At 35.7% G+C, this 20,691-nt stretch overlaps 1 protein-coding gene and 2 non-coding genes across 3 annotated transcripts in view; 1 reads left to right on the top strand and 2 right to left on the bottom strand.

Annotated features, from left to right (window-relative positions):
* Positions 1-20,488, bottom strand: part of LOC124637152 (ankyrin repeat domain-containing protein 29-like) — a 41,532-nt gene extending 21,044 nt beyond the window's left edge. The window contains exons 1-8 of the mRNA XM_047173506.1: positions 20,360-20,488; positions 18,628-18,726; positions 17,838-17,936; positions 16,454-16,651; positions 12,065-12,262; positions 11,496-11,594; positions 11,155-11,253; positions 5,664-5,801 (exon numbers count right to left, since the gene is read on the bottom strand). Of these exons, the coding sequence (XP_047029462.1) occupies positions 5,664-5,801; positions 11,155-11,253; positions 11,496-11,594; positions 12,065-12,262; positions 16,454-16,651; positions 17,838-17,936; positions 18,628-18,726; positions 20,360-20,488 (1,059 nt within the window). The remainder of the gene's footprint in view (positions 1-5,663; positions 5,802-11,154; positions 11,254-11,495; positions 11,595-12,064; positions 12,263-16,453; positions 16,652-17,837; positions 17,937-18,627; positions 18,727-20,359) is intronic.
* Trnac-gca lies at positions 8,969-9,040 on the bottom strand. The gene has a single exon. It is a non-coding gene; the product is annotated as a tRNA-Cys (tRNA).
* Positions 10,978-11,049, top strand: Trnac-gca. The gene has a single exon. It is a non-coding gene; the product is annotated as a tRNA-Cys (tRNA).
* Positions 20,489-20,691: the final 203 nt, after the last annotated feature.

Genomic DNA, 20,691 nt, shown 5'->3' with positions numbered 1-20,691 from the left:
TTCTATGTTCTAAGAAAGGGAACGATTGCTTCAATCTGTTTCATACCTAAAGAATTTTTATGTCTATTTTGCATACTGTCCCAAAAATGCATCATTAATATTTTTCAATAAAAACCCTGTAAAATATGACTTATAATTTTTTTTAATATTTTTCCCGATTTCCACTCATTTCAAATATTATAACCCTATTTTTTTTAATAAAATTCATTAATTCATGCATTTAAGGGTTAATGCCATCTCATTGCACGCATGCAAGGACGAGTGTAGATACTTTGTTTAAGCGGTAACTGCATTTTACGAGCACGATAATGGAATGGTCAAATGAGAAAGCTTTAGTGTTTAGAATTATTTTGTGTGTCTGAGTTTAACCTCTTTAATGTGTGTTAACGCGTGACTTCATGAGGGATTAACTCTTTGCGGAATTGTAACCTAAGTGTAGCCAACACGCATTTTTAATGCCCTATGTAACGTGTAGTTGGCCATTGAAATTAACGTTAACGCTAACGCAGATGGAGCAGTAGCATAAGAGCTAAATCTCTAATGTTTGGCGAGCGTCGGGGCACTGTATGCGCAGTCAAGTGGTTTTATAGTCTTTGCTTCACTCATACTGCTACCTATTTGCTGACTGGTGTAGCCATACGGTGGTCTACCAACCACCACATAACCTCTATTCGTTATGGTAAAAAATTGAAAGTAGGTACCTACCTACCAGAGATTTCGGGTTCAATCCAATTTATAGAAAGATACAAGATAAACCACGAACTATTTATACAATGAGGATAACTTGTGACATTGGCTGAGTCATTATTGTCCTGAATTGGGATAGAATTTCGCATATCGATTGACCCTGAGGGAAATGAAACAGTCTTTGACGGCCATTGATGATGGTGGCATGAATAGCGACGCAAATGTTGTCAACTGACCGAAGAGGGTTCGGTATGATTAGGGTTGACAAATATTAGATGTCACTTTAATATTTTGTGACAGTTTACACAAGCTTACAGACAGCACTGAAGTGTTCTCGCCCACGTTACTGCGGATGAGTGTGATCAACCTAATGGATCTGTCGCTGGCATTAAAATAAGATTAGCTAACAGTTTCGAGTAAGTAAAAGCCGCGTAAGATAATTTCATTTTCCGGGAAAGCCTCGGTGCCTTTATGAAATAAGATGATACATCGGGAGAAGTGATTAGTGAAGGTCAGAATTGCAATCTGGTTAGATCTTTTGATGAAACACATTATTTAAGTCATAAAATATTGCGTCATGACGTTATCTTGTACCACCAGGTATGTACCTGCACCTGCAATAACCTATATGCTGTAACTATCTAGGTACCTATGTTCATACCTACCTACATCTCTTGACCATAGCTACCCACGGACCAAATTCCATTACTAGCACGACCTTTACCTACAGATAAACTAATAAAAACATTCCCAACTAGATCGTTAGTTTCGAAGCGCAGTTGGACTCCTTTTGGTCCGGCAAACTTCGTCGTACTATCTATTAATATGCAACTCCCTGTGAACTCGCTCCGATATAGAGGTAGAGAGTGTAAGTTTGTTACCAGCCATCGCTCCAGCGCAAATTGAATAATTTTACACGGGACCCCACTTCCGACATCCTTCCTACCTACGAGATACCTACACAAACCTCAAAGTCATAATGTTATGAGAGCGGGAGTGGGTGGAAGTATAAGCATTTTTGAAGAGGGAACCCGGCCGAGCGGCGTTACCTTAATTAAAAACGGTCGGCCTTGCTTCTAGGTGATTGCAGGGTATTTTTAAAACCTTGCTCGCTTCATTGTTTGAATTGAGAACAATTGCGACTTGAAAGCTGCCAATTAATTGAGTTTTGCTGGTCTATTGAAATAAGCAATTGGTTTCCGTAGGGAACAGTAGCATTCATTTGAGAGGGCGTAGGTAGTTTTCCATCGAAAAACAAATAAAACCTTTCACGTATTTACCTAACCCGCGGTTGACGCAAATTGCGATCATCGAAAAAACAAAAGCGGCATCTCCCACAGCAAAACAGCACGGTTTCCAAATGAAACTCGTCACGTAGACCATCTAGAAATAAATTGAAAAACCGTGTCCAGGATATTCATAACAACAGACAACAACGTTGAATAACAACGGCCGGTAAATCGAATTCGCTCGGAGGACGGAAAATCGATATATTGACAGGAAATTGGCGTGAGCTCACACCGACAGACAAAGTTTTCAAATTTAAATTCACGTTAATAGGTGCACGAAACATTGTTATAACATCGTAAGTGCAGAATGCGGAAATTATCGGGTTTTGCGGTTTCTAGGTTACCATGCAGTTACTAACTGCTAAAGTGCTAGAAGGTAACTGACGTAGGTGCCGACCTCACTAACCTGCCTTTCTGCTTAGGACCTATTAAAAATGTTAGCGATTAGTTGAGTGCCTAAAGCAATGTTTATACTTAACTTAACGTAGATATTATGATTTGAAAGATATAGCCAAAGGCACAACAGGCTTTGTTCTTTAAGTAAGTTGAGGCAAACTGCAAATTCAGAACAGCAATCACGAAAAGTTTGTAAGTAAGAACAGGTAGGTAAAAGAACCGACGTTGTTAGGATATGAGAGGACCGATGAATTTGTTAAAAGAAAACTCTGCAAGAAAAAAAAATCTCATGAGAACTTCAGTTTTTAATAAATTGCCTACTTACTATAAAGCAGCTTTGACGTAACTTCGTAATAACAACTTTTCAAATTAAAATTCAGGTCCACACGAATCTCTTAAAGCCAAAGATCCGGAACGTAGGTGAATTGTAAAAGGAAAACAGATTGCCTTTTCTCATCGCAAAAATACATTTTCAAACATGTCCAATAACATCGAAATATGACTACAGCGCCCTCGGAAAATAGCTGGAAGTCATGCGCAAATATAAATACTTCAATAGAAAAACTACATGTATTTTTATTAAATCGAGGCTTTCTCAGGAATGGCGTCACCTGTCGTAGTAAGAAAACAAGACATCTCTTTGCAAATAATCCCGCGGGTGTTTGTGTGTCCCGGGATATTTTTCTTGGATATCTACTGGATGTTTTGATTATGGACTATGTTTTTCAAAGCCTTAGGCACATTGATGTTAGGTAAATCTACCTAGGCGGTCTTTTGTTCAAATCTTTCGATCTGTTTGGACTTTCAAATAGAAAATGTAAGTACCTACATAGTCTTGTTTTTCCCTGAAATCAAAATACGCCTAAAATTTCAATTAGGCAAAACCAGATTCACAAGTTTGGCTTGTGGTGCTTCAGTACCTATGAAATATACGGATCTAAATTCCGGTTCGTCGCGTATCGAAATACGTGATATTTTATTTAACACGGCCTACGTTACGGCGTCCGGTTTCCCTCCACAACATCGGAGCTAACCTTGCTAGCGTGTGTTGCGAATAAAATAGTTTATTTAGTAGATTGAACCCGAGAGATGCTCGCGTCATGATCGTGTTTTAGGGGATACGTGCGACCTCTTTTCGGCCTCTAGTTTTTTATTTTATGCAATATTTCTGAGTACTCACACTTAAGCGTGGTATTATGAAGAATAACAACATCGCCCTAAAAGCATATAGAGCCGGGAAAAATTTACAAGCGCCGACAAAAGTACAATTTTGCTCAGCACTCACAATGTAAACTTCACAAAAAATAAGTAAGTTTTAGTCTCAGCAGGTTTTGAATTCAAAAGTTTTAATTGTGAGTTTTGCCGAGCTCGGTCACGTAGGATTAACTTCGTTCCAGTTACAATTTTCCGGTTGACTGTTATCAAATTGTACAGGCTTACATGCAACGTGAACGCGTAACGACATTTGCCATTTTAAAATAGATCGTTTGGCTTCACGGATTTTACTTAAAGTTTCCTGAATCCGAGAATCGCCCTTATGTTGATAGGTCAACTATGGTTAGGTGTATTTAGACAGATAGTAAATAGTTTTAGAATATCCATAATAAAATATCCTTAATAAAATGACTTAATTTACTCATGAATGTCTGAAAAGAATGGTGCAAATTTTAAAAAATTGACTGAATATCACTAAAAATATAAGTGAAAACCTACTTATTCTTAAAGGTTTTCTTTACGCACTAATTTCCAAACCAATTTAAAGATTGACAGCATAGTTTACCACGTGAACACAGTCTAATAGCAGACACTTATGATAAGGGTAGCTCGGTAATAGCCCATTTGTGAGCGATCCTCCAGTTTTGGAAATTTGTTTTGCTTCAGACAACTTTTGGCATCGATTTTAGTTTAGCAACGGAGTTTCAAGTCTGTCAACTAACAGTCGGGGCATAAACTATTTATGTGAAGTTAATTTCTTCTAATCGACACTAATGGAAAAGGATCGGTGTTAATTGCGTTTGAAATAATAGTTAGTAGGAGTCGAAACTGCTGGGATTTTGTGACTACGGGCGGATTACATGGCTATGGCTATTGCATGCAATTTTTTAAATCTTATAATTATGATGTAAGGGTAAATGTTCCCACCAGGACTGCGGGTGTTTCGGAAGAGTTATGGCGGTCTTGAGCCCTTTATGTACTAAAGGGCTCAAGAAGGAACATAATGGGTTTTAGTCGGCAAGAGTCTGACATTCCTTCACGCTACACCCGTAGCGGGAAAAATGATAATGTAGGCAGTAGGAACAGGGCAGGAAGAAGAGGAAGGTACATGTGATTATGTTTAGGCATATGAAAAACTAGAAGAAAAATTACAAGGTATCAAGGTTGGTTACTGTCAAAACAAGTTGATTGAATTCTTTGAGATGATGCTAGATTTATTTTTTTCTAGCTACTTTATGTTATTTATTTGATAGACTTTTAGATTAAAAGTAATAGATAACGAGGGTGGAAAAGACTTCACGGAATTTTCTGAAAAACAAACATTTCAAAGAATAAAATTCGTCGTACCTAGTTCAAACGGATTAATTCATAATCCTTTTTTATAAGGCTCGCGTACTTTTTACGAAATATTGAAAAGGTTAGCCGTAAAAATAGAATATTTGACGCCAAAATATAAAAATAATATTTTTTAGATGATGTAGATGCTGAAGAGAGAAAACCATTTATCCAGGTAAAGTCTACCTAAACCAATCTATTTTATACGCTTGCAATTGCGTAGCTTTTATTTACTATTTTTAATATTATGTACCTACCTATAGTAATGTTATGTATAGGTATATTGTGCGCCAAAAAATTACCTTATATACTCACCTACCTACTGAAAGTAAGTTATTTACATTTCAGTTGAAAAGCTTCTGAACTAACTACCGATCGAGAAAGAACAACAAAACTTCATTCAGAACTTTATGTAGGTATGGGATGCGGAAAAGTTGGTGCGTACCTGTAATAAATATGTTATCCAAATACAGAGTTGGTACTTATTTGTGAATCTTGGAAAATTTCGAAGTTCATTAAATCTGAGACAGCGGTATTTTTATAGTATAGGTACGTTTAGAAAAGTGGCATTAGGTACAAAATTAACATACAATTGATAAAATATATTCTTAAATAAGAGTAAAGGCTGAAACCAGAAAATCTGATAACCCTACCAGAAAGTCTTACAATATGTAGGGTGCCTTCTTATAATTATTTTTTAAAGAATTAGTAGGAATTTTAACCAAACGGAATAAAACGTACCTGGTGTGGTATCTCCAAGTTGGCAGTGGCAGTCAGCAGGTCCAGGATGGCGGAGAATGAGCCTCTCGCTGCTCTTCGGAAACCCTCAGGGGGACCTTCCGCCGCCCCACCAGCCACGCTCACCGGGGATTGCGACCACTGGAAATATTGCTTTATGTTAACCATCTCTAATAAACTTATTGCTTAATGTTCACCTTCCAATAAACTTATTGCTTTATGTTAACTATCCAATAATCTTATCTATTTTAACTTTATCGGAAGGTTATGTACAAAATATGTTTTAAAAAGAGGTTAAGATTATAGTTTAGTTTATTTAACTTTGCAGGGAAGGACTAGTGACTGACTTTGCAGCTTTTTATGCATAATCACTGGGATACGGGTATTACGTCTAAAAAGTTTTACTTAACTCTCGAAAATTACTTCACTTTTTCAGTTTCCCGGCAAACAAAAGTGAACCCTTTTGTGTTAGGCACTTCTAACTTCTTCCCTGAAGTTTTGGGTTCGTTAATCCATCAAACAAACTTTTAACATTTGTAATGATATTAATTAAATAGGTAATGAGATCCTAAGCTAACAATAACTCTGTCGGAATGGTTCAACACTTTTTGCTACTGTTTTTCATTCATTTAGGTTAATTATAATCCCTGCAAAGGTTTTACAATACCAGGAAATATGTATTATTGAAGCTAAGATTTTTTTTTAGCTTAATAGATACTTATATTTTATCTGCTCTTAGAGCTTCTGAGACTGGTTTATTATTTCACTTCAAAAATGTTCTAGTTAAGAACTTATAAAAGGGGCTTCTCAGAATAAATGCCTTAATTCACTTGGAACTTGACAAGGAATGCTGTCGACCTGCATAGTTCGAAGATAGCTTACAAACGGTGCTTTTTTATAATCCACTTTTTTGCGATTTTTAAGTCTGCAAAGGACATGTGCAATTTCTTATTTTAGAAATAGAGTATATTAGTTTGAATATGTTGGAAATAGAGCTTTAATTTTCTTGTTGGTATACTTATTAACTGTGCTTATTACTGTTTATGATGATATTACTTTTAGGCACACTTTATTTATGGGTAGTATTTAAACGCAAATCAAAAAATATCCTTTTTCTATGCAATAAGATTCCGAATTCCCATCAAAATTACTGATTGCACAGCAAAATATTCAACTCAAAATATCACTAAACACACTACAATTTATTTTCGCAGCGTACAGCGTTTTTTCCTAAAGCAAAAGCTTTTTCATCAATGCACAGCTAATAATCTTAATGCACATTATACATGTTAACTCTTTTTTTTTAAATATAGCTTCTATTTTTATATTATTTACAGCAGTTTTTCTGAATAAAACAGCTTTTTATTAGTCACAGTCATCTTATTATTTATTAATTACGGCATAATGAGATCAGCAAAAAAATATAAAATTAAATACAAAATTGTAATTTATTGAATTATTTATAAGCGTTCACGCTTCCTTTTTTGCCCAATAGGCAACATTTTTAGCTTCTGCAGGTGGCGCCACGTACGTGAGTCGGATCGCAAGTCCGATGATATGCTTGCACATACATACTATAGTTCTTAAAAAAAATGGGGCTGGTGCATTGTCAGTCATTGTCAGTATTTCCATTTGGCATACATTTCATATAAGTAGTCATTAAAAGGCAGAACTATCATTTTACATTATATTTTCCTGTAAGAAGCAAACAAGCCTGAAGCATGCAAGCAGGCATGCAGCATGTAAGCAGGCATGCAACATGGAAGTAAGCATGCAACATGCAGCAAGCATGGCTTCTGTCACGGCTCCGGCGCTTCGTGGCTCCGGCGGTCCCATGCGAGCTTATCGTCGCAGATGATTTTCACGCTCACCACCGCAGCTTCGGCTTACTGGCCGGCAGAGCCGGCCAGCCTCAACCGCGTCGGCGAGCGTTAAAACTACCTGCTCCTCAGCTCGCAGGCCGCCTCGCCCCTCCGCGCCTACGCGGTTTTGAATTGCACTCTAGGGGTAGGGCAAACAAGACTACGTGGAGTCGGTTTTGCAGCGATTCGTTTTCGTTACTAGCTTCAATTTTTAATACAATGTTTTTTAATTGAACTCTATCTTACTCGCTCGCGCCACTCTGCACTCCAGTGACGAAAAAGCGCGCGAAGCCGCGAACCTTTTCAGTTAATTTGTTCTGTTTTTAGAAATAATGCAATGTGACAGGATTTTTTTGTTTTAATAATCATTAAATTTGCCGAGCATGGCTTCTTGAAAATTAAGACAAATATGATGAATAGGTTTTGTTGTACTTACTGGTTAATATGCGATTGGGATAGTTATTTTGCTATGAAATATGGAAAATTTGCTGTGCAGTCAGTATTAATGCTATGTATGTAGTATTTTTGTACAAGACTAAATTTAACTGTATTGCATTATAATAAAAAAAACAATGTCATATTGATGTATAATTTCGAATTATCTGCAGTTTGAGTTTTGTTAAACATTTAGTTTATTTGTAGTGAAGTAAGTTATTTGATGTAAAAAATAATATAAATGATGAGTATTTATTGATAGGCGATTATTTATTTGATATGCAATTTATAATATCCCTTTATTTATTAGTATGTCATGTCAATGTGTATCTAAAACGGACATTGATTACTCAGGCAATCCATACTGATGATATTTTGATTGGATACTACTGTGTCGTCAATTTATTAATTAATTCCTCATCATTCATATTTCATATGAGATGTAATTTATTCATAATGTGTTCTTTTAACGTTCAAAATGATTGTATTTATTCTGTTATCAGTAGCTAGTTAATTTCCCAAGAGATGAACAAATAATAGCTTGTAATAGATGTATTGTTTCTATCAAATAATAACAATCTCTCTAGTTTGGTTTTCGCAGTATATTGATAAAGACAACAATAGCTGCATATTTTATTATTCATTACCATTTCTACTGGGATAGCAAGAAATACAAGAGGTATAAACTCTTGAAAGATAATGTTGTTTGTCGAATCAAGACTGAAAACAATAAAATATTTTTACTAGAAGAGGTTTGAGGGTAATGGACGTTTAAAATATACAATTGAATAGTTATGTGCTATGTTCAAGTTAAATAAAAATAATAAAAAAAAAAACAATAAAATGAACCGTAAACATCTGATTTATAATGACTTTTTAATAATTATGGCTTGAAACAAAATCAATGTTAGTAAGAAGCCCGGAGATTCATCGTAAAGAATCGGAGGCAATATTAATAAAACAAATAATATGCTTGAAAATAAATAAAAACAAATAAAAGAGATTAAACTCAGGGGACACCCGGGTTTGAACCGGGGACCTCTCGATCTGCAGTCGAATGCTCTACCACTGAGCTATATCCCCACGTGTCTGCTACTATAATCTTATCATGTAGTTTTAATTAGGTATTTATTAATTAGAAGAAAAGCACGTTTGTTTATTTTTTATCGAAATACCAGATCAGCATAATACCTATGTTTAGTGTTAATCGGCATGTAATATACATACATGCATAATACACAATATTATTGGAAGGCAGTGCACGGAAAACAGTGCTTCATGAATAAGGTCTGGAGATAAAGTTTCTCTGTAGGTATATACGTTTTTCTGTAGTTTTTCTATACATTAATGGTAATATGGAAGGAACGGTGCGAAGTTAATTCGATCAACAAAGATGTAATTTGAAGTTTACTACATTCCTTGATCCAAAGAACTAACTATTTAATTAGGAGGTTTAGGTAGTAGTTTGCATTACCCAGAACAATTGTTTCACTGACATTAACGTACCTATTATGTGACCCAACTAGTAACCATTAGCAAAATCACCGGAATGGAGGAATAACTTGTAGCTAAGGCAATACACGTTTATTAGGCTGCTAAATAGCCTAATTATATTCCCACACACATAGTCGCCAATAAATAGGAAACGCCTACAAAAATTACGTAAATGACCTTTTCAAGAATATTTATTTGTTGTAACGTGATTTAGACAGACGAACAAACCATGGAGAGATGGAGTGATATTGGTCATTGAGTGTTGAACTGACTCACCTACTTTACTTTTGTGGGTTATACCAAAAAGGTTATTAAATACATAGGTAGGTACTTTGTCTGTAAATAATTAAATTTAAAAAAGGAACACTACAGATACATCTTACAGCTTTCGGAATGCCACGAAGGCAGAGAAGAAAATATATTGTTATTTGGACCTAAAACAATAGAAATTCGAAAAAAACATGAATAAAGCAGAGCCATGTTTTATGCTGTTTATGTTTCTGTTGCGACAGGTATTTTGTATTATGCAATAGATGTGAATGTACCAGGAGAGCAGAGCCGGTGCGGAGGTCGTCGCTTCAATAATTCAGCGTACCTGAGCCTGCTGCCTGATTCTGTACACGAAATCCGTAGTTTATCATGAATAGTAAACTGAAATGTTGGAGCCGGTTTATCTAACGATATCTTGTAAATCTTGTTATGTAATAACCCTGTATGATTTTTAGATTGTTTCTTATCTTTATTTTGGTACTTACATCTTTTTCTTATTTTTGAAAAAGATTATTGTATGATTTGCTTTGATAAACAGTGTGTCTCTATGTGCCTCAAGTGGTCGGGTTATTCAAAGATTTAACTCCAATCTACTAGAGGATACATCATCTCTAGGGATCGCCAAAATCAGACCGTAAATCAACATAAAAATATGACTCGACAAAGAATTTATACAACTTTGTTATTCCGAACGAGTGCCATCAATAATGTATGAAATCCTCTTGAATGAAATATTACGTGGCCATGCAAATTCCATCGACGCCGCGTGATCGTTTGCTATCGAATAATATAAATATGTGATACGTTTCAATTTATGTGTGCCTGGTACATCAATCGGCTAAATATGAATACATAAATGTTGCCATTTTTATTCATAGCCCATTTTTCCTTGAATTACATGCTAATGAAGATTGATGTCTAACAAAAGTGGTTAGCAAACGTTTTACATAATTATTCTTTTATTTGATTAGCGTTTAGATAAATAAGTTCAAAAAAGATCCACCTACGCAGATTCTAAAAGTACAAATTGAATGCATTGCAAATAAATCAAATCTAAATTGGTATGTCGACGGCCATGTATTGACTCGATTCAATTGAGTCATCATTGTTAGAGGAGCGATAAAATAACCCGTTATCAGTGGGCGTAAAGTATGGCTTTATCAACTTGCCTTTCTAGGGTGTATGTTAATTGCATGACGTCATCAGTTTCAATAGATAACAAAGATCAATCCTTTGTTTGAGCAAGGCAGTCACGTGGGGATATAGCTCAGTGGTAGAGCATTCGACTGCAGATCGAGAGGTCCCCGGTTCAAACCCGGGTGTCCCCTGACCGAAAGTGTTTTTTGTTATTTTTTTTATCAAATGTTATGGTAATCTTTGCAATTATTTTAAAAGCTTTCTTTGAAATATAGAGTTTTTAATTGAAGTTTTACCTGATCAGTAAGCGCTGGGTCAGCTCCGTGAGCTAGAAGCAGTTCAACGATGTCCGTAGCGTCAGCAGCACAGGCAGCATGAAGTGCTGACGATCCAACCTATTTGCATATTAAGAGTCATCAATAATCTGGTCAATATTACTTCGTTTGTGGTTCTTTCTTATGCTGCTATGGGCCTTATTAATTCAGTTTTTTTGATTACTTATTTTTTTGCTGTAGGCAGATCTATGTGATGTATCTACCTAATTTTCTCTAAATAATAAGAGATCATTGTATGGAGCATAGTTCAGAGGCAGCTCAATATGATTTTAAATCGGAAAAAAATCTACATCTCAACTCACGTTGTTTTGCATATGGACATTCGCGCCAAACGCGAGCAGATGTTCCACAATACCACGACAGCCTTGGGCGCACGCCATTTGCAATGCAGTCACACCATTCTGAAATCAAAGTGCACTTTAACTGCATAGAAATAAGAGTCAATATTTTTAGGGCTCCCGTTTTTGTGTAAACCGCAGAACAATGTTATTTCCAGTTATTCGGGCGTCCGCAGGTAATGAGATCGAAATGTTTTATTCATAACCTTTTCTTTATAACTCCCACCTATTTTCGAGCTTTGTGTAAATGACAAATTCGAGTGATTTGGGGTATTTGTTGTGCAAACAACTTTTATATGATCAAAACTTCTGCGAAAATCTCACCCTGGCTAGAACTTAATTTGGTATTTGTTTTCTTAGTTGTAAATTGGGCAGGAGGTAAATTAACTGTGTCTTTAGTGGAAAATTATTTACTTATAACATGTATAAAATAGACTACACGAAAAAAATAATTTTTGTATGTTGTTTTACTTTTTTGTCCTCACGATCACGAAAAATCATTGTTTCTAAGTACTAAGGCAGCATAAACTCACATTGTCTACCGCGTCCACATGACATTCGGCATCTAGCAGCACTCTCACGAGTTCTGTGTGTCGATGTACGGCTGCCAGGTGTAAAGGAGTTCGTCCTGAGTTGTCTCGAGCCTCTTTGGAAGCGCCTTTGTTGATTAGGAATGCAGCAGTGGAAGAGTGACCACCTTCGCAAGACACGTGCAGGGCTGTGCGACCTACCTGTACACCAAAACATCAGGATATCATAAAACTTCAGGATCTTTTAGGATAAAAACCGAAGTTTCACTAAAAAGACTGCCTATTTTCAAACCCTACAGGTAGACGAGTTATAATCAATGTTTCATTTTTGTTCTGTACAAGATGAAATACATTTTAATCAAAATCCTGTCTTTGCTTCGCATAATAGAATTTAATAACGTGAGACTTTCATCTTCAAAGAAATGGATTCCACTCTTAGAAAGTGTTTTACTTTTTATTAAACTTTTCCTTTTCCTGTTATAACACCGCTTCTACACCTTTGGAAAATCGAACCCGTTTCGTAACTCGATAAGTGAAAGGAAATTGAAGAAATCCACGGAGGAGTCTTTTCTCCTCCGTGAAGAAATCGCACTAATGATATTCCTAATACATACGGGTTGACAATAACATGGGTTTACAAACATGATTGAAGCGTTTGACTTGAATAGAAAAAAATCGTAAAAGGGTGTAAAAATTGTAACATTTGGAATTTTGTATGAAAAGGTTTCTTTCTGTGACTTTCTTATTGAACGGGTTCTAATTCCAATGGAGGTTTTCACTCGCAAATACATACATAGCTACTTCGCAGAAAGTGTTGGCGACATAATAAATGTTACGTATCTAAAATTAGCAACATTATGTCGTAGGTAACTAAACAACATATCTCAGTGGGAAGGAATCCCGTGGGAGTAGGTAAAGGAAGTAATATGTTACGATAATAATAGACCGTGCATAAACATTGCAGAGCAAAATAAATAAAGGAGAGTTTTAAAGCCCTATCGCTTTTAAGCAAAGTGCAAATTCCAAATTAGAGCTCTTAAGATAAATAGTCTACATCCCAAAATTGTTCGGAAATGAACCTAGAACCACCATCAGGCCACGACCACTAAACCGCCCCGCAGTAATCACCGCTATCTAAATCGACAACAAGCAAAATTGTGTTCAATCAAATTGTCCTATTGTCATCACAATCAGATAACTTATCATAATTTGCTTTTCATGTTTAAAATTATCGATCCATTTCATTTTTATCTGATAAACTTTCAGGCTTGACGTCATTATTGGCTTCCAGTAGACCGGAGGAGCACATTGTTTGTGCTGTCATGTCGACTGCGATAAGTGGCTTTCTAGTAATGTCTGATGTCGAGTGGGTGGACGCTGGACCGTAATTGCCGGTACTCGGGTGACATAGCTCGCTGGAGTTCAGTCTGTTTTGACGCCAATTCGTGTAGATTTTCGGCGCCATTTTTTGGAGTAGCGCTTTGATTTCCCTCTAATACTGTCTACTCATGTTTGCCTAGTAGATTGGATTCTAAGTAGTCTGAATCAAGGTTGAGTTTTAGGTAGGGAAAACAAATTAAATAAATAATTGTTTATAGATTTAATACAGTTTCCTTTTTTACTCCGTTATAAAGTTAAATAAAGTATAAAGTTATCCGAAAGCCAAAAAGAAAGGCGGTTTCATAACATTCTGCCTCCAGCAAAACACTCAATTCCAATAAATAGCAGTATTTTCCGATATTTCCGAGTTTTATCGAGATATCGATTGCATCTTGATTAATAAACAGCTTAGGTCGGCATTGTATTCTATCGCTTCGCAACAAAACGTTCAATGAGAGCGAATCGAAGTTCAATTGTGTTTTATTTTCATCCGTCGATACCACGGTGATTAAAATATCCTACTGAATAAATGGTGGAATGGAAAGGTATTGTTTTCATGTTCATAAATATAATGATTTGAGTGTTTTTTTTACAAATGCAATAAATAGTATGTAGGTTTTGAAAGGGAAGCCGGCTTTTTTTCTTACAAACCCTTCAGCAAAAACCATTTCTTTTCCGAGAGATTGTTTTCTATTACCAGTAAATAAAAGAAAGCAAAATAACTTGTAACTTATAATCAAGATATAAAATGGTATTTGAATGAAACGTAATTGCACCTACACAATATCCAATATCCATTTCTACAACACTTGCAGTATTAATAGCTAACGATTTCCCGGTAAATTATCTATGGATATTCAGTGTTGCCATGCGTCTGTACAATTTCCTACTGTCATTAGGGATTACGTCCAACTGCATGCAGATTAGAGCACTAACGAGATAAACGCTCAATGGATCAATACAAGCGTAATTATCTGGACCCACTCGTTTGGAAGGATCAATTTGATTGATTGACGGGGCGTGACGTGGTGAGCGTGATTTGGTGACCATAAGCAATCAGGTATTTTGTAATGGGTTGGAAAAAAATGAAAATGAACTTTGTATTGTTTTATGTCAGGCTAAAATAGTCGTTGGTAAAATCTTTTTCAGTATTTAATAGCCGCATTCATGAGGAAGTCTATTTCGCATTATTCTTTGGTCTGACAATTATTGAAAGGGCTCAGACGGGTAGGTACGTTTGACATAGATAACAAATTATTAACCTACATTACAAAAAATCTGCTGTGTATTTTCCGTATTACATATACTAGGTACATTGCTTTTCTTTAACCAGAATAAATTATAATAATAAATTGAATCTATTTATTTTCATTATTTTTATTTTTTATTTATTTATTTTTTTATCTATTTATTTTCTTATTTTTTATATTTTTAAATGTTTTTTATTTTTATATTTAAAAATGTAATAAATATGTGCAAGAATAAATAAATGAAGTACAAATTGAATCTTAATAATGAACAAGTTTGTGAATAACAAAAGTTATCATTTTACTCTTGCCGCAAATCATGGGTCGGCCATGGCTGGTATAATTGAATTTACTATTGAATTTGCCTCCTGGGAAATTATTTTATACCTACTAGACAATGTATAATTTCTGGCTAAGTTCTTTATAGTGGAGGTAACATTATTTTATTCGTTAAACGTTTTTTGTATTTATTTTTATACACCGTAAATCACAACTTACTAGGAACACAGTAATAATTAAAAGTTGTATCGCTAAATTGGTATAAAAAAACATTTTGTTTCACCAAGGAACTTGATTGTTAGGGCCGTGTACACGAAATAGTTTTATTTGCTTTTCCCAAATAGGCAATGAATAACGAAGGTTTACCTCGGGCCTAACTTGAGGCACTTCAATTATGTGAATTTATGTTCCGAGAATCCGTAATGGCCTTATAATTTAATTCTACGTTCCTATGTTCGGTCAAAGAATGTTAATCCTGAACTCCTGGTAGATAATCTTAGGCGTCTGATCGAAAACGGAATTAATCTGGTTTTAAAGCTTCGCACTATGCCCGCCTTGTTTAAGTAAAATTCCTGATATTATTTACTTTAAAAGGTTCTCATCCCTTTAGTAGAGAAGAAAATAAAATGCGTTCACAAATATGTACTAGCCGGCTAGATTTGTAGCCTGTAGCCGGCTTAACGTTTTAAAATAACTTACATAATAATGCAACTATTGCATAGCATAGAGAACAGGAGAGGAAAAATGATAGGACACCTTATACGTCACGACGATTTTATAAAAAACATCGTGGAAGGGAAAGTCGAAGGAAAGAGGGGAAGGGGTCGTCCACGGTACAGCTACATCAAGCAAATTAAAGAGAAGGTGAATGTTGTGACGTATAAGGAAGTTCAGGAGTTGGCGCTAGATAGGTGTAAATAAATGGAAGGAGCTGCACCGACAAGAGCTGGGCTCTAAAATTGAAGAAGAAGACATAATAATGCTATGTACCTATGCACGTTTATTTTCAAATCGTATCTCGAATCGACATAAATAAAAAAAATATCTCATAAGTATGGCAACCTGGTACTTCCCTAAGTCGAATCAAATACTTCGATGGTAATGGGACCTTTGTTCGGAAAGAAGTTTTCGGAAACTAATAAAAACTTTCCTCGTAAAGTGCTATTGCTATTGCTATTTAGTAAGTAGTAAATAAAGCGTAGAGTTAACATGGACCATATTAATTAATACTAAGCTGTCGTTTTTCAGTTGTATTGTAATGGGAACTATTTAATTGAGAGCCATATTATTTATTTTTATTTATTTACTTACCAAAACGCAATCAGAATCAATAAATAAATTAACATTCAAAATAATTAATTAGTCAAGCACGCCAAGAAAAACAAGCTGCAACACAGTTTGACTGAAACTTTTGAAACTAAGTTTGTTATCAAACTGAATAAATTAATACAAAAGTGAAGACTAGATTTACATAAGACCAACTTACCTTATTGACGGCATCAATATAAGCACCCTTTTGTAGCAATAACTCCACTAATGCAGTGTGTCCAGCCCTTGATGCCAATGCAAGTGGTGCGTCGCCTGCTGCATCAGAAGTTTGAACCTTAGCCCCCAGAGATATGGCATACTCTGCCACATCCAATGAGCCCCGGGAACACGCGCATTGGAGTAGGTCATTTTGCTTCTGTAAACAAACACTCCTTTTAGTTTATGTTTACCTAGTACTTTGTCACAGAGCGTTGTACATGCAGCCCCCGGAGAATTAACTTGTTATCAAATTTTATGATCGTTTTTAACGGCTACTTATAGTCTGTTTTTTAATCTCGTAGACTAAATTGACACTTGCAAAATGTCAAACTTTCTAATAATTTTGCTAGCTCTGTGGTGCAGTGTTGTACTTACGATACCGGTTCGTTGAATCGTAACTTTTTACAATAAGTCATCCTGAAATAATGGGCTTATCCTTGATGATTACGCATGGCTTTGCGTGGTCAGATATCCCTGGCAGTTTGTAGCACGTCGTACAGCCATGTGTACGTACGTGAATTTTAAATATAAAACTTTGAATGAATATTAAATTCGTCTATTATAGATAAAAAGTTACGATTCAACGAACCGGTATCGTAAGTACAACACTGCACCACAGAGCTAGCAAAATTATTAGAAAGTTTGACATTTTGCAAGTGTCAATTTAGTCTACGAGATTAAAAAACAGACTATAGGGAATTGAAATCCTACTCATTCGCTTAAGTCATAGATTGACGTATATTTCGGCTGTAACATCAAATATCAGTGCAATTTAGAACTCTATAAAATAAGTGATAAACAAAAGACCTGGTTTATTATTTTACCAACCAAAAAACTATTCGAAGGTCATAGAAAACCAATAATTTGGAACTACATGAAATCATTAATTTAATTAACAAAATATAATATTGAAATTGCATTGGTAATCGTAATTATATTTTTGAGAAGTCAGGAAAGTATGCAGGTACTGGTATATAGCTCTTCTATGAATTTACTAAAACCGTGAGTTTAAGGAATAAAAATATATCTTCACCTTTGATGTCAGTCTATAAAACAGCGCCTACAAGTAATCATTATAATTGTAGCTAATTAACGAGGTTACGCGATATGACTTCGCTGATACAATAATTGTTTATTCATTAAAATACACGCTAGCTTTTCGTTTTTGATTCAAGAGTTATTGAATCAAAACACGTGAATTTGATATTGAATATATCATATTTGGGCTAATTGGGTAGCTACTTTATTAAGTAGCGTAACTTTACACAAACGAAATAGATAGATACTCATTCACACAAATCAGATTAAATTAATGTAAGTATCTACTGGAAAAGCGATCATACTTTATTAGTAGCGGCAAGACAGGCTCCGGCTGCCACCAGGGTTTTCACGGCATCTAGGTGGCCATGCCACGCCGCCATCAACAACGGTCGCATTCCGAACTGAAACAATCATTATTTTTACCTCTTGTCAGCTATACGTGCCTAGTACTTTAGCTATCCCAAAGAACTAAATTAATAACCCTTCTGTTGATCGGACTCCAGGAGTCCGACGTCAAAAACATGTCAAAAACACTCATCTGTGAACAGCGCTCCTGGAGTCCGCTTCTAACCGTCGCTTTATTTTACCGCTTAATGTCATAAACCTGTACCTTTCCTGCTCTTACTTGCACAAAGTGTATGAGAAAGAACAAGAACTATGCATATATTCACATTTTAAGTCACTGGAACCCACTAGACATTTAAAAAGTAGTCTCCCAGTTCGCGGTAGATGAGGCGTTTTTTTTTATTTAGAACTCCAATGTATTTATTGTCTGTTTCTTATACCCAACAAACGTATACGTTCAAACTAAAAAACTTGATACCCCATATTTACAAAAAAATAATATATTTCTGAATATTATATTTTTATATATATCGGTTTACTGTTAAAAAAAAAGTTGAAAGGATATTGATGTACTTAATTATTTTGTTGAAATGGTTCTGAGTTAAAAGCAAAACAAGCGCACCAGTACGGCAAATTCAAAGTCACTTTACGTGCCTGTAACTTCATGGGCGATTTTGTTTTAGTTATTAAAGCTGCTGTTATTTATACCTAGAATAAATAAAATTACTTATAGCTAAGTAAAATTACCTTATCCGCAGCCTCTATATCACACTTGGATTCTATGAGCAAGTTTATAATTTCGACGTTTCCTCTGCTGGCAGCCCAGTGGATCGGCGCCCTTCCATACTAAAAATAAAATAAAAATAAAAATTAGCAGGAATGTCTAATTTATGTTAGTACATAACTTTCACATTATTTCTTTGCCCGGGTCGTAACTAAAAAGGCATGTTTGCTAGGCATATTTAGGGCATGTGGGCAGAATTTTGGTATTCATTAAGTATACATTTTTTACTTTTTAACAAAGTTTTTAACATGGTCTCGTTTAATTAAAAGCTTGGTTTGTTTCAACGTTTTCAGCATTGTAGCTGAAATAATATGCTCAAATATATTTCTGCTGATTGTAAAAATATGACTGTAATACTCGGAAAGCGAGAAAATTATTAGGTAATCTAAGCCAGAATATGAAGCATATTGCTTTTATAAATATCTGATAAGCATTCATCCCGTGAGTCGCATGTAGGTTCCTACATACAAGTAATTTCTTATAATGATATTGCAGTGCAATCTCCGTTAGAAGTTGATAGTGATATTAGCAAAGCTCCTCGGGGATTGAACCGACTGATACACACTGAGTTCTTGTAGGCTACAGAAGAAGGAAAGATAAGCGGAGATGCCACAAGGCAGGCAGCCTCCATGTAGGTCAAGTAACGTACTGTAGGAATTACCGAATGGATCAGTTACCTACTATTCATTTAATGAGGCGTTCGGGTTTCTTGGCACATCTGTCAAGATGATTGATGTTACTTCGCTTTAAAAAATGAGCAGGCTTCAAAGAAGGTGTGGAGCTAGTGACATTCCTCGTCCCCCGAACATCCGCATTTTCTTAGGAGATTTTGATATCTTTCATAAGATATCTCCACTAGTCATATTGTTCTCCATGATGAAGGCACTACATGTATATCTACATGGTACAAGACAATTACGGGCTCCAGCGAACTGTAAAAGCTGTTTACTTGTTTACACGATCAAGAATGAATAAATTCGTGAATTTCGGGAGATCCAACAATAGACGCCAGTTGTTCCTGATCTCATTAGATGTACTTAGGTACGTCACGAGGGATCTTCTCGGGTAACAATATAATTGTCACTGTCACGTAGGTAATATTGCTGTGCACGCATAGGTATACGAATGTTAAGTGTTTAATTAATTTATTCATATGTAGCTTATGTTACATAAGTTATTACCTAGTACCTGAATGGAGTTCTTTTTGGAAATGGAAAATGGAGTTTTTTTTTTTTTTTTTTTTTTTCCGACGTCAAAAATCATCAAATGACCCCTCCCGCTGTGGGTTAGCAGCGGTGAGGGAGTGTCAGACTCACTGACTAAAAACCGTCGTGTTCCGTCATAGGCCTTTTATGTACCAGGGCCGCGGTATCTCTTTCGAACAACCCGCAGCCCCGGCAGCCCTGAATGGAGTTTGCCTGGTGGTATGTCGAAGTATTGATGTGGGGTATTTACTTCATTTCAAGTTTAACTTCATTAAAGCTTAATAACATTCACGCAGATTTATGAAAAATAAGAGAAAATCTTCACATTTCATGGCACATTTGTGGATTGTAGAATTAACTTTGATTATTCGTGTCACTTTCGTCCAGAAAACGGGCAGCAAGCACCTTTGATAGACAATAAAGGGAAATTGCTGTTGCGTTATTTTTACAGTACCAGGCTAGCATATTAAAGAAGGAGAGCTGGACTCACATTGTTCCTACAGTTGACATCGGTCGGCCGCTCCAGTGCTTCTCGAACGGCTGCTGGTTCGTTCTTGATCACCGCCTCATGAAGAAGAAGGTCGTTCTGCTGGATACGGGTACGGTTTTCTGAAGCCATCTAGTGACAAAAGAAAACAGCTTTATTTCTGCAAACGAGGTATAAAATATTTAGGACTCGCCTAGGTTTAATGGGCAAGTAAGTAACTTTAATGAGCAGACTGGAACTTTCAACACTATAATTGGGCAGCAAATTTTTAATGTGTAGCGCAAAGACGGTCTCTCGGATACGAAAATCTGGGTGCTCTTTCTCTCTTCTTAAAG

Source organism: Helicoverpa zea, chromosome 15 (assembly GCF_022581195.2).
Source record: "Helicoverpa zea isolate HzStark_Cry1AcR chromosome 15, ilHelZeax1.1, whole genome shotgun sequence".
Classification (NCBI taxonomy): domain Eukaryota; kingdom Metazoa; phylum Arthropoda; class Insecta; order Lepidoptera; family Noctuidae; genus Helicoverpa; species Helicoverpa zea.
This window is presented reverse-complemented; position numbering and strand designations above follow the sequence as displayed.